The 15,235-nt window shown below is 43.2% G+C and overlaps 1 protein-coding gene across 1 annotated transcript; it reads right to left on the bottom strand.

The window, feature by feature from the left end:
* Positions 1-1,326: 1,326 nt before the first annotated feature.
* Positions 1,327-6,165, bottom strand: LOC148124818 (metallothionein-1). Its single transcript, XM_087940510.1, has 3 exons — positions 5,669-6,165; positions 4,665-4,730; positions 1,327-1,779 (listed from the first exon to the last, which is right to left on the bottom strand). The coding sequence occupies exons 1-3, from the start codon at positions 5,697-5,699 to the stop codon at positions 1,685-1,687; spliced, it is 192 nt and encodes a 63-aa protein (XP_087796636.1). The 5' UTR covers positions 5,700-6,165; the 3' UTR covers positions 1,327-1,684.
* Positions 6,166-15,235: the final 9,070 nt, after the last annotated feature.

Below are 15,235 nucleotides of genomic sequence, written 5' to 3'. Positions count from 1 at the left end.
AAAAAAGGGGCTGAGCTTCAATCTCATGGTTGTGCCTGCTATCTTGACTTTTTTGACCTCCAACAACCGCCCCCCTTGTCTGACACCCAGTAGCCCTGTCCAGTTCCACCTTCCCGCCATCATGTTCTCAAAATTCCAGATGTGTCATTCATTGAATAAATATTGCTTTCCTGCTCCAAAACCAAGAAAGACCCATTGAGGTTCTTCACCTATGGACAGAAATCTTGTCAAATCGAAACAGTTCCTTGCACCATAAAATGCATACTCTGAGAACTCTTGAGGAGGAGCTGTCTTCATCCTCATTCTCTCACACAAACTATCTAACCGGCACCTCCGGAATGCAGCCCCTCCCTCCTGAGAATTCAGACCTCATTCTACCAGAGTTACAGCCTCCCCCTTGATGGCTATCCAGGAGAAGAGCCTAGACAGCATATTAAAAAGCAGAAATACCACCTCGCCAACAAGTTCCATCGAGGCAAAACTCTGGTTTTCCCAGTAATCATTAATATATAACTGTGAGAGTTGGACCATAAGGAAGGCTGAGCGCAGAAAAATTGGTGCGTTCAAATGGTGGTGCTGGAGAAGATTCTTGAGAGTCCCTTAAGTCTGCAAGGAGATCCAGTCAGTCGATCCTAAAGGAAATCAACCCTGTCTGTCATCCTTTGGAAGGACAGATCCTGAAAGCTGAAACTCACTCCCACTCAGACTTAAGAAGACAACTGGGCCACCAAACAAGAAAAGAGGACTCCTTGGAGAAGGTGCTGATCAATGGTGCGATTCTATTTTTTTTTACTACCAGTTCTGTGGGCATGGCTTGGTGGGCATGACAGGGGAAAGACTGTAAAATCTCCAGTCCTAGGTGGTATTTGCGGTTCTCTGAACGATTCAAAATTTCTGCTACCAGTTCTACACAACTGGTCAGAACCTGCTGAATACCACCTCTGGTGGGAAAGTTGGGAGGCAAAAGGAGAAGAGGATGAGAAGATTAATGTCGTCAACACAAGGAACATGAATTTAGGCCAACTCGGGGAGACATTGGAAGGCAGGGTGGCCTGGCATGCTATTGTCCATGGGGTCACGAAAAGCTGGATATGACTTAGCAATTCAACAACAACAACAAAAGGAGAGGTAAGAACTCCATAACTTCTCCACAGTCCCAAGTTAACAGTATGGAAATTATTAGCCTTACATTTTTGGTAACAATTCCCCAGTGCAGTATTTTTATCCATGAAGGCAGCTAATATATAACATAGAGTAATAGGGTTGGAAGAGACCATATCTAGCAATTCACAGTATTGCTTTCTAGGAATAAAGCCAGCGGACACGTTTTAGGTATATAAAATCATTTTATTTTTAAACAGGAGTTAGTACCTTGCAATCAGTTGCCAAAAAATTCTGATATCTGAAATATAGCTGTAATACAACTTCATTTTAAGAGCAGATTCCTAAACTGGAGCACAGCATCTCACGCCTATCAATGCCTCCCGCTGGTCCCTTGACAAAGGCCAAGGCCAAGACACCACAAACATTTCTTATATACATACAAGGCATAATTACTGTCAGCGTCGTTTACGTTCACAACTAATGGCGAGAGCACGCAATAGCAAAAAATATAACCGGACATCAACATTACATTTCTGCGGGCGAATATACAGATTTCAAGCCTGCCGAAGCCTGCTTCTCTCTACTTGCAGCAGCTGCATTTAGTGGCAGGGGGGCCTTTGCAAATACAGCCCTGGGCACACTTGGCACAGCCCACTGGGCAACAGGAGCAGCAGCCTGAAAAGAGAATGGGAAAACGTCAACCTCAACCTTCAACACAGAGAATCCTTAAACCGAACGTTCAATTGAATTCGGAGGCTTTCGTCTGAGGTTGGATGGACAAACAGATCGAAAAACAAAATGGAGCCTTTGTTTTTATCTATGACAACAGAAGTGAGGCTTCTGTATGCACAGGGATGGAAGAATGTAGAATAATAGGGTTGGAAGGGTCCCCGGAGGTCTTCTAGAATCTAGACCAACCTCCTGCTCAAGCGAGAGATCCTATACCAGGATTCCGGACAAATGGCTATACAATCTCTCCTTGAAAACCTCCAGTGATGGAGCATTCACAACTTCTGAAGGCAAGCCATTCTACTAATTGTTCCCGCTGTCAGGAAATTTCTCCTTAGTTCCAGATTCAAACTCTCTTTAATGATGTTCCACCCGTTACCTCTTGTCCTGTCTTCAGGTGCTTTGGAGAATACGTTGACTCCTTCTTTGGGACAGCCCCATAAATACTGGAAGATTGCTATCATAGTTCTTCTCTTTGTTAGACTAGACATATCTTTCAATATACCCACAAGGGGAGAATGAATGGTGAAATGGGGTGGTTGGATATGGCCAAGTTTACTGCTGTGATTAAAAGAAGGACTTTTATATCTAGCTTCGTTTCAACTGGGAAACCACTCATATATATATATATATATTGTTTGACACTGAAATGCAACTTTAACCTTGCTTTTTGGTGATTAGATTTGTTCCTGGTGATAGAAGTGCTGTTTGTTGTGGTTTATTCTAGTTCAAAGGGTTGTTGAGTTTTACATTTTTATCTGTGTCAAAGAAAGTCAAATGCTATATTTTTCTATAGTTTTTATACCTCTATTAACTTTTTTTTAGCAATATAGCTTTTTAATCACTAAGATTAAGCTCTATGTTTTTTTTCTATAGTTCCCCAATGTTGCTTCTTTCCTACTCCTTTGCCTTTCTTTTTCATTCTCTTTTTAAAGTATTTTATACTTTTTTGAAATTAAACAACATTTTAAAAGAAAAAAAAGGAAAGAATCAACATCCTATCCCAGCTCAAGTGGAAACAAAGTAATCTTGAACGAAGAGGTAGAGATACTGGATTTACAGACATTAAACCTGGATTTGATGTTTGAACCAACGTTGCACATATTAGGTTTAATGGGCTGTGAACCTAGACATCATGGTTAGTAAAAAAAAAAAAAAAAAGACAGGCCAGAGGTCCAAAAATCACATCCCATAGACCAAAGATAAATCTCCAACACTTAGCATTCACAGGTCCCAAAACGAATGGGGGAAAAAAATTAGGGCTTTGTGGAATAAAAGGCATGTCTAAATGTTTGCAAAAACGTTCTACGTTGTTTGATCCCTTGACCAACCTGAAAGTATCATCCCACTGGCATCTAACCCCACCCAACTTTTGAATTATAACCATTGGTATGCCCTACAGAGTCCAGTGGGCGGACCTTACTCCAAGGCAAGACTTGGTGTACAGAGTGGTATCTTACCCGAGTCAAACTTTTTGTAGTTTAGTCAAACCAAGTTGAAGCAAATCATTAAGCAAAAGCTGCCATTGTAAAGCGGAGTCATAAGTCAAAGACTAACCTGTAATTTCGGAAGCAAATATTTCAAATTCTGAAGAGCATGCTTACTAACCATTTCACATGCTGGTCAGTGGTGGGATTTATTTATTTTTTACTACCGGTTCTGTGGGCATGGTTTGGTGGGGTAGGCGTGGCAGGGGAAGGATATTGCAAAATCCCCATTCCCTACTCACCCCACTAACCTGCTTTCCAGCTCCGTTCTCCTATGCTGGGCAACCAAAGAAGACCCAGCCGATCAGCTGGGACTCAATGGGAGGCAGAGAAGAGATGGGGTTGGCGGGGCCAGTCAGAGGTGGCATTGGCTGGTTCTCCAAACTACTCAAAATTTCTGCTACTGGTTCTCCAGAACTGGTCAGAACCTGCTAAATATCACCTCTGGTGCCGGTCCTGGAGAACTTTTACCTCTATACTATATGGACCAGAGTGCCCAAATCTGACAACGTTAAGACTTGTGGACTTCAACTCCCAGAATTCCCCAGCCAGCCATTCTCCAACCATGATATATTGGTTCCTCTCCGTTCACAGGACATTTAATCAGAAAGAAAACAGTGCCCATGTTTGTGCCACGTGCTAAGTCTGGCATTAAACTTATTTAAATAGTTAGCAGTACAGACCATATATACTCCATTGGGTTAATTTATGAGTCATCCCATCATGCGCTCTCCAAAACAGTTTAATTCAGCAATTAAATTAAGCAGGGTAGCTTAATAACCAGCAATAAAAAATTGACAATTTGCCTTTAAAAAAAAATAGCAGGTTGTTGGGAATTTTAGGGTTAGACAACTTTGGAACATAAGTAAGTCAAAAAATCTTATATAAGGAATTGAAATGACCAAATTGTACTTTTTCTATAAGGCAACTCGACTTTCTGGCTTTTTTCCCTTGAAAACATTTCACTTCTCATTCAATAAGCTTCTACAGTTCTAATTCATTTCTCACTAGACTGGTTGGTTAAAACTGAAGAAGCTTCTTGGATGAGAAGCGAAACATTTTCAGTGGAAAACTCCCCCCAAAAGCCCCTTTGGAACAACCATGACCCGATTTTGAGAATTTCCATAGACGATGGAAATGATCAGACCCATCTTTGATAGCCTGGTATGTTGTTTGAGTGGTTTGGTGCCCCACACAACGCTGATTAGCTTAACTGAATAAATGATGGAGCCGACTGGCAAGGATGTTGTGTGACTGCAACTCGCACACTTCCTAAAAATGCAGAAGCACAATTTGAAAGGAGAAAAGGCAAAAACATTTAGGAAAGTGAATTGCCGTACTCACTTTTCCTGCAGGATTTGCATTTACAATTTTTACACTGACAGTTGTTGCCACAGGAGCACACCCCACCTGCAAAAAATAAGAAAAAAAAGTAAGACACACAATCATTTTCGAAGCACAAACAAGACAAACGGTCACTTCCAACACAAACCCACAAGGACTCCGATGCTTTCCAGCAACCCCTCCAAGTCAACCCAAGAAGGAATAGCGCAAGCCAGGATGCCCATAGCAACCCTTTCACGATTCCCTAGCTCGCTCTTGGCCCAAAGCCTGACAAAGAGACCGAAGAAGCAGCGAAGAGAACTTGTTGGTGGGTCCCTTTGGCTAAGAGCGCCCAGGAAAGCTGTCAGCTGCCAAGCTCCCGCATCACTTCGCAGCCCTGGGAAGGAAGGCAGGATCCACAAGGAGAGAGAGGCAGCCCCCCCAAAACAACCCCCAAATTAGTCTCTCTTTCTTTCTCTTTTTCTCCTCGTTTTTTCCCTCCTCTTTCGTTCTCTTTCTTTCTGTCTCTCTCTCTTTCGCTTTCTCTGTCTCTTTTTCTCTCCCCTTTTCTCTTTCTTTTTCTCTCACTCTTATTCTTTCTTTTTTCTCCTTTCTCTTTTTCTCGCTTTCATTCTCTCTGTGTATCTCTCTTTTTCTTCCTTTTTCTCTTTCTCTCACTTATTCTCTTTTTCTCCTCTTTTTCGCTTTCCCTCATTACTTTTTCTCTTTTTCTCCCTTTCTATCCTTCTGTTTCTCTCGCTCTCATTCTCTCTTTTTTTCTTCCTATCTTCCTCTCTTTTTCTCTTCCTCTCTGTCCGTCTCTTGTTCTATTCCTCTCTTTCTCTACTCTTTTTCTTTCTCTTTTCTCCACTCTCTCTGTGTCTCTGTCTCTCTTTCTCTGTATGCCTCTCTCTCGCTTTTTCTTTCTCTGTCTTCTTCTCTTTCTGTCTGTCTCTCTCTCTCTCTCTCCCTTTCCAAGCGAGGGCAGAAGGGTGGGGAGCGAGGGAGGCCAGGCGGAGCCGCACCGCTGGAGCACGAGCAGTCTTCGGAATCCATGCGGGCGAGTTCGGGTCTCCGGTAGATGCAAAGAGAGGCTCAGGCGAAGATGCGCATCCAAGTGAGGCGGAGAACCGCGCACGGCCGCTATTTATTTCCCCCGCGGGGAGCGGGTGCAAAAGCCGCCCCGCCCGGTGCACACGGCGCCCGCCCCCGAAAAAGCAGCCGCCCGGCTGGGGAGCTGAGCGCGTTGGGCCCCGGGCGACGGATGCACCTGCGTGGGCTCCGCGCTTCCCCAGGCAGACGCTAACCCGGACGGACGGGCAGACGCGGCGGGGGAGGGGGGAGGGAAAGGGGGGGAGGAAAAGCCTGTCTACCTGTCCCCCCCCGTCCTCCAGCCACGCGCTTCTGGGCCCTTGCAAAGGAGCCAGTTGGGGGTCCTGAGCCAGGATCTGCCTAATGAAGAGAGTTTATGTAAGCTTGGAAGTTGGGGAGAATGGCGCCTGGGCGTGTGCAGAGCGCTGCCGAAGTTAGACGAGCTTGGTGACCCGGATTCTCAGCTCTTGTTCTTGGGCTCCGCCAGCTTTCCAGGTCGACTTTTAATATCATGTTTAATGTTATTAAACTCGCCCCCCAAAACAAAAATATACAATATATTGAATAAGGGTTTAGTTGCACAACAAGTGACTTCAGCCGCTGTGGTTTGTACAGGCAGCCTTCCACTTACAACTCTTTGCTTTAAGGGAGGTTTGAGGTTAGAAGGGAACCAGGGGGGAAAAAAAAGTGACCTAGAATAGAATTTATTGGCCAAGTGTGATTGGACACACAAGGAATTTGTCTTGGTGCAACTGCTCTCAATGTTCATAAAAAGAAAAGATACATTCTCAAGAATCAGATAAATAATTGGAAGGGACCTTGTAGGTCATCTAGTCCAACCCCCCCCCCAAACCAGGAGACCCTACAGCATTTCTGACAAATGACAGTCCAGTCTCTTCTTGAAACTCTCAAGTGATGAAGCTCCCACAACTTCCAACGGCAACTTCTGTTCCATGGGTTGATTGCTCACACTGTCAGAAAAATTCTCCTTATTTCCAGGGTTGAATCTCTCCTTGTTCAGTCTCCATCCATTATTCCTTGTCTGGCCTTCAAAAGTTATTTGGAAAATAAATTGACCCCGCCCCTCAAATATTGGAACGCTGCTATCCTGTCTCTCCTGGTCCTTCTCTTCCCTAGACTAGCCAGGACCGGTTCCTGCAACCGTTCTTCATATGTTTTAGTCTCCAGTCCCCTAATTTGGTTGCTCTTCTCTGCACTTCTTCTAAAGTCTCAACATCTTTTTTATAATATGGTCAGTGACCAAAACTGGATGCAGTACTCTAGGTGTGGTCTTACTAAGGCTTTATAGAGTGGTATTAGCACTTCCCTTGATCTTGATTGTATCCCTCTGTTAATACAAGTTAGGATTGCATTGGCTTTTTTGGCTGCTGTTGCACACTGCTGGCTCATATTTAGTTGGTTGTGCACTAAGACTCCAAGATCCCTTTCACAGTTACTGCTATTGAACCTGGTTTCACCCAGTCTATATGTGTCCTTTTGGTTTTTCTTGCCTAAGTGTAGGACTTTACTTTTCTCTACATTGAATTTCATTTTGTTAGATATGGCCCAGTGTTCTAATCTGTCAAGATCCATCTGGATCTTGAGCCTATCTTCTTGGGTGTTAGCTATTCCTGCCAGCTTAGTATCATCTGCAAATTTGGTAAAGTACAACACTTAATAATCGTCCTGGGGTACAATAAGCAATCAAATCATATTCGGAAACAGTCAATATAAATCGTAAGTATACAAGTGACAAAGTTACAGTCCTACAGTCACAAGTGGGAGGGGATGAGCGATAAGGAATGATAAGAAGATTAATAGTAATAGTAATGCAGACTTTGCAAATGGTTGGACAGTGTTGAGGGAATTATTTGTTTAGCAGAGTGATGGCATTCGAGGGGAAACTGTCCTTGTGTCTAGTTGTTCTGGTATGCAGTGCTCTATAGCATCGTTTTGAGGGTAGGAGTTGAAATAATTTATGTCCACGATGTGAGGAGTCTATAGATATTTTCACAGCCCTCTTTTTGACTCGTGCAGTATACAGGTGCTCAATGGAAGGCAGGTTGGTAGTAATTGTTTTTTTCTGCAGTCCTAATTACCCTCTGAAGTCTGTGTCTGTCCTGTTGGGTTGCAGAACCGAACCAGACAGTTACAGAGGTACAAATGACAGACCTCTGTAGAACTGGATCAGCAGCTCCATCCTCACAAATGGGAGTACAGGAAGTACATCCACAATTGAACCTAAAATTTCAGTTGCTAATGAAATGTTTCTTCTTTCATTTAACCACTTTTCTTGCCGCCATTGTTAAGTGAATCATACAAGTTGTTGAGTTAGCAACACGGTTGTTAAGCGAATCTAGCTTCCCCATTGATTTTGCTTGTCAGAAGGTTGCAAAAGGAGATCATATGATCCCTGGACACCGCAACCGTCATAGCTCTGAGTCACTTCCCAACTTTCTGAATATAAATCTTGTGACCATTGGGATACTACAATGGACATAAGTGTGAAAAATGGTCATAAGTCACTTTTTTCAGGGCCGTTGTAACTTTGAACAGTCATTAAATGAACCCTTGTAAGTCAAGGACTACCTGTATCATAGCATCCCCATGATCACATGATCCAAATTCAAGAATTTGGCAACCGGCATGAGTTTACAATGGTTTGTGGAGCTCCCTGGGTCATGTGAATGCCATTTGCAGCCTCTTTATCCGGCTTCTGACAAGCAATGTCACTGGCGAAAACCAGGTTCACTTAATGACCACATGATTGTGAAACAACTGCAGTGTTTCGCTGATGTGTGGCGAAAAAATAATCATAAAATTGAGTGTGTGTTCTGACCCAAACCCTTTTCCAATAAAGCAAACAAGAACCAAAGGGAACAGAAACCTTTTAATGAGTCTTATGAATCCCCGGTTAAAAGGCTGCTGCAAAATAATTAACTTTGATAAGCACGAGTCTCGTCAAAACTGTGCAAGGCTGCCAAGAATAACAGATAAGAAATAATTCACAACACAAGAGCCTTCAAATACCAACTTAAAATACTGCAATGTCCACAAGGCTGAGTTTCAAAACGTCTTTGCTTCCTGCAAAGTACATCCGATACACAGCTGGCTTTTATCTTCTTGAGGGGGGGCCATTACCTTGCAGCCTTACTCCCGAGTCGCCCATGCTGCTGCAGTTGCTCTTTCCTGTGAGCAGCCCTGAGCGCACGCACCCTTGGCACAGGCTCCTCGGGAACCTCCTCATCGCTGCTGCCAGCCCCCACAATCCCTGAAGGCAGCAGTCCACTCCCTAATGGTCCTGGCCCCTCCTCTGAGTCCTCGCTCTCCTCAGCTGTCTGCACAGTGTGACTAGATTAACTGTACAGGCAGTCCTTGACTTAACCACAATTGAGCCCTAAATTTATGCTGTTAATTAAGCAAGACAGTTGTGAAGTGAGTATTGTTCTGTTTAACGAGTTTTCTCACCACCGCTGTTCAGCTAATCACTGCAATTAAGAGAGTAACGCCGTTGTTAAGTGAACAACGTTGTTCGGCTCCTCTCTTGACTTTGCTTGTCAGGAGGTCGCAAAAGGGGATCCCATGATCTCGAGATCCTTCAACCGTTGTAAATGTGAGTCAGTTGCCAAGTTTCTGACTTTGGAACATGGGACTCTAGAGATGCTACGTGAAGGCAAAGGTTGCCCTCGCACATCCGTGCTCGTCATTTCCACCTCTAGGGGGCGGTGCTCATCTCTGTTACGAAGCCGAAGAGCCAGCGCTGTCCGAAGATGTCTCCATGGGTCATGTGACTAAACTCCAAAGGCACACGGAACGCCACAAAAAATTCATCTAGTGACACTACCAGGTGCTGAAAATGAGAGAATCTTTATTCGTCCGTCACGTCTTGAAAAGCACCAAGTTGGGAAAGATGTGAGGCGAAAGAGAGCCTGATGAAACTGCATTTCTGATTCCTTATTAACTATGCGAATTACAAGCTATTAATTATCTTCCTGACTGCATAGTAATTAATAGTAAATTGTCACTGGTGAATTTCAGCACCTGCTCTGGGCCTGTCTTAGCTAGAGGAGAAGGAATTTCCGAACATACAGATTAGAAAGAACAAAGTAAAATAGTGCAGAGTATAACCAAAGCTAAAATATAATTATTTTCCATATGAATGTGGAAGGTGTGCTGCATTCAGGCAGCTAATAGTTTCTTTTCCTTCAAATTTTTGTCCTGTTTTGGGTTTTGCTTTTTTTAATGCAGAATCAACAAACATGAATGACATTCCTTAAACAATTTATATAGAATCGATACCATCAAGCTAATGAAGATAATTAAGACAGCTATGTTCTTCAGTTATATGTTCATATATAAACTTATACAAATATGTTCGCATGTTATTCTGTGATTCTGTTAAAACAAATGGAAAGTCAGTTTCTACACGATGATCATGATGGACTTCTGAGTAACGCTTGCAATAGCACTTAGACTTATGTACCGCTTCACAGTGCTTTCTAGTCCTCTCTAAGCAGTTTACAGAGCCAGCCTCTTGCCCTCAACAATCTGGGTCCTCATTTTACCCACCTCGGAGGGACGCAAGGCTGAGTCAACCTTGAGCCGGTGAGAATTGAATTGCTGGCAGTGGGCAGAATTAGCATGCAATACTACATTCTAACCACTGTGCATCATGGATGGATGGATGGATGGATGGATGGATGGATGGATGGAAGGAAGGGCAATAGCAATAGCACTTCGACTTATAAATTGCTTTACAGTGTTTTAACAGCCCTCTGTAAGCAGTTTACAGAGTCAGCACATTACCCCCAACAATCTGGGTCCTCATTTTACAAACCTCGTAAGAATGGAAGGCTGAGTTCAACCTTGAGCTGGTCAGGATCGAACGGCTTGCAGTGGGCAGAATTAGCTTGCAATACTGCCTTCTCGTAACAGTGATGAGCACTGCCCCCTAGAGCTGGAAGTGATTAGCACGTATGTGCGAGGGGAACCTTTACTGCCTTCTAACCACTGAGCCACCAGGCCTCCTTCTTGTGTTCTGTGTTTCCCAACCTTGGCAAATTAAAGATGGGTAGATTTCGACTCCCAGAATTCTCCAAGCAGCAAGCTGGTTATGGAGTTCTAGGAATGGAAGTCCATCCGTCTTTAGATTGCCAAGGTTGAGATAGACTGTTCTTGTGTCTCCGCTTAGCACTGAAGCTTCCAGAGGCCATTTGCATCATTTCTAAAGGAAAGTGACCAGCCCTAGGTCTTCTCACCAGGGAAACCATCTATGGAGTACGGCCCCAAAGGGTTTGCATTGTAAAACGATTTGCTTTATGATGCTCAAGAAGATGCACCAAGCCATAACTTTGCAGAGTTACAGATCGCTGTGCACATGGCTTGCTTAGGAAAGTGTCTCATAAAAATCAAGGAACTGGTTTGTCCATCATTCGTGGAAATGAAACTCCTCCGTCTCAGAACACAGAATGAGACGATTTGCCACAGCCAACTTGCTAGGCTAAGCCATTGCTGCCAGTTCACCATGGCCAACTTGTTGTGGCCAGCTTGCCACAGCCGAAGGACAGCTTGCCATGGGACAATTCAATAATTTTATTTAATTATGTAAAATAATAAAAAAATACTTTAATTCTTGTCGTTCACATTTCATTTTCTCCCTTCTTTTGCATCCTTACTTTAATTATTCTATCCCACCATTTCTTTGATGTTATGTAACTTTTGTCCCCTGGCAAGCTGTTCCTCCATGAATTGGGCATGGCGAATTAGCGGATATTAGATGGGGCTGCATTAAAGACCATCAGCAAAGAGGAACGGAAGAGTTCCTTAACAGGAACCAGAGAAGAATGTATTAGAGTTGGACATTGGGATGAGTCTCATTGAGAAAAACAGGCCAAACATACCAATATCTTGAAATACCTCGTTCTCAGTAGCTCCATTCCACAAAGAGATCTTGTTTATTATTGATTGATTGATTTGTTACATTTATTTGCCATTTATCTTGCCACGGAGCTACTCTAGGCAACTTACAACGATAAATAGGAATGAATGAAAAGGGTTAAAACACAACAGAAGGGAAAAAAAGAACAATAAAAAATAGTGATAAGGAACACAGAGAGAATACACCACTAGGATAATCAAAAAGATGAATAGGTGGAGTATATAGGTACTCCTTCCTTCCTTCCTTCCTTCCTTCCTTCCTTCCTTCCTTCCTTCCTTCCTTCTTTTCCCCTTCCCTTCCCTTCCTTTCATTTTCTGGACAGATGGAAACATTTCAATGCAAAGCAGTGTGTTTTAACCATTCATTTTCTAAAATACCAATGAGACATCTTTCTAAATTTGATGGTAGAGCTAAAGTCTTGTTTTGAACAATAACAGCCTTTTTTTGGATATTAATAAATAAAGCCCTTAGGGTTTCGTGAAGAAACATCACAATTTTTCTTGTCTGTTCTGCCTGTGAAATGTGTTAAGCAATTAATGCCTCATTGGCAAATCATCATACCAAAAATCAATTTTCCCATTGAAGTTTAGGTTCTGTAAACTGAGCCAACAGATGACTCACTTATTTGGGGCATGAAAGTGATGCTCCCTATAACTGGATCCCATCCTAACCCAGAGTGTATGGCTCCAGGTGAAAAATCGAGGTCATTTTCATTCTCAAGTGGTATCAACTAAATACCCAATGATCATTGATGTTGAGACTTTGGAAATAGTTGAGAGAAAGAGCAATGAAATGATTAGGGATCTGGAAGCTAAAAGACACAATGCACAATTGCGGGAATTGGGTATAGTGTTCCAATATTTGAGGGGCTGTCACAAAGAGGAGGCAGTCCACATCCTCCAAAGCACCTGGAGGCAGGATAAAGAGCGATGGGTGAAAACTAATCAAAGAAAGAAGCAACCTGGAATTGAAGGAGAAGCTTTGTAACAATGAGAACAATTAATCAGTGGAACGACCTGCCTTCAGAATTTGTGGATGCCCCATCATTGGAGACTTTAAGAAGAAGCTAGACAGCCATTTATCAGAAATAGTATAGGTCTCCTGTGAGAGCAGGGGGTTGGACTAGATGATCTCCAACTCTGTTACTGTTACAGTGTCAGTTTTGACTATTGGGGAGGAGTAGAAGCCACATAAATCTATATTAAATAATGTCCTGAATCTCCAATGAATCAACTACCCATTGATGTCTGTTGCTTCTGCTGTTGCAGTGGAGAGTTTCTTACCATTTCTTAAAACTTGGGTACCCTTTTCGAAATTGATCTCTTCAGATGGTTTTACTTGGTTTAGGTTGAATTGAATTGAATTGCTGATTTAGGAATCTAACTTCCCATCTACCTGGATATTGTGTCCACCACCAATATCTGTAGGACAATCTTTCCCAACATTAGCAAGGTTAAAACATGTGGACTTCCAACGCCTAGAATTTCCCAGACGTCATGCTTTGGGGTATATGGACTTCATCCTCCAGGATTTTCCATTTAGTATGCTTTAAGGTGTGTGGACTTCATTTCCCACAATTCCCCAGCTGGCATGTTTTAAGATGTGTGGACTTCACCTCCCAGAATACCCTAGGTACAGTGGTGGGATTCAATTCAAATATTTTTTACTACTGGTTCTGTGGGCATGGCTTGGTGGGCGTGACTTGGTGGGCGTGGCAGTGGAAGGATACTGCAAAATCCCCATTCCCTCCCCATCCCACTAACCTGCTTTCCAGCTCCGTTCTCCTGTGCAGGGCAACCAAAGAAGAGCCAGCCAATCAGCTGGGACTCAGGAGGCAGAGAATAGATGGAGGTAGGGCCAGTCAGAAGTGGGATTGGCCGGTTCTCCAAACTACTCAAAATTTCTGCTACCGCTTCTCCAGAACTGGTCAGAACCTGCTGAATATCACCTCTGCTTAGGTAGCCCAGAACACCCCAGGACTTTAACTCCTAGAATTCCCCAGCCAGCATGCTTAATGCAGAGTTTTGGGAGTTAAAGTCCACGTATCTTAAGTTGCCAAGGGTGAAAGACCCTGCTATAGGGACTGTGGTATGCCTTAAGAAATCTTTGATCTGAATCTTGCCCCACTAGGATTTTTTTAACAGGCTTCAATGAGCAGATCTATATGAGTTGAGCTGCAAAACTACCAAAGAGGACCTGTTTTTCTCCCTTGCCACCTCACAGCCATCCTGGCTTCTTGTCAAGCAAGCTCTTTTATTTCCAGCCTCTTCCTGCCCACCTACAAGATGAACACTAGTGACTTCCTTTGTGTATTCCTATGTGCATGATGTCCGCAAAACACCTTTTCTAGGTATTGTGCAATGATTCAAAGGCAACACAATAAAAACAGAGATCTAAAAATGTGACAGTACAAAAGAGAGAATGACAAATGCCAATTATTTCATTAAAGAGATAGCTTTATTTTAAAGGCTGGGTTAACCTCAAGAAACGTGCCAGGAACCATGTACCAAAGAGGAATGGGTTTAAAAGCAATAGCAATAGCACTTAGACTTATACACCACTTCACAGTGCTTTACAGTGCTCTAAGCGGTTTACAGAGTCAGCCTATTGCCCCCAACAATCTGGGGGCATTTTACCCAGCTTGGAAGGATGGAAAACTGATTCAACCTTGAGCCTGGTGGGATTTGAAAGCTGGCAGTTGGCAGAATTAGCATGCAATACTACATTCTAACCACTGTGCATCATGGATGGATGGATGGATGGATGGATGGATGGATGGATGGATGGATAGAAGGAAGGGCAATAGCAATAGCACTTCGACTTATAAATTGCTTTACAGTGTTTTAGCAGCCCTCTCTAAGCAGTTTACAGAGTCAACACATTGCCCCCAACAATCTGGGTCCTCATTTTACTGACCTTGGAAGGATGGAAGGCTGAGTCAACCTTGAGCCAGTCAGGATCAAACTCCTGGCAGTGGGCAGAGTTAGCCTGCAATACTGCATTCTTGATTGGATTTGAACATAAAGTAAACTGCAGTAAGATACAGTTCAGACATAACCAGGTTTTCTCAAACATCCAGATCTATTGGGTTTCAGTTCCCAGAATTAGCTATGGAGGAAGCATAGATTGGGGAAGATAGATGTGAAGTTACATAATAAATATTCTGGCTGGGGAATTCTGGGAGTTGAAAATCCCCCCGTCTTAAAGTTGAGCCAAAGATGAGAAATTCTGCTGCAGAAGACTTCAACATTAACTATGCTAAAAAGGATTACACAGGAACATCTGTCAGCTAGAAGCTTCCACCCATGAGCAGGTGGCTGCAACATTTTGGAGGTGCCTTCTCTTTGGGGCAATGAGTTGAGAGAACTCAAGGACTTCCAAAACAGACATTGTCAAGATGTCTGAAGTTATCGCCTTGATGTTACAATCAGGGCGTTTCACTTTAGAAAGCTGTTCTACCTCAAGTCATCCCTTGGAGGCATCTATAGATCTTAGGTCTTCTCACCCCGGTCATTAAGGTGTGTATTTTCTCCCTCCCTGTGAGACACGCATGCTCCATACA

The sequence above is a fragment of the Pseudonaja textilis genome, chromosome 11 (assembly GCF_049901715.1).
Source record: "Pseudonaja textilis isolate UNSWEBS1 chromosome 11, rPseTex1.2, whole genome shotgun sequence".
Taxonomy (NCBI): domain Eukaryota; kingdom Metazoa; phylum Chordata; class Lepidosauria; order Squamata; family Elapidae; genus Pseudonaja; species Pseudonaja textilis.
Note: the sequence above shows the minus strand (reverse complement) of the source record. Positions and strands in the feature narration are given on the sequence as shown.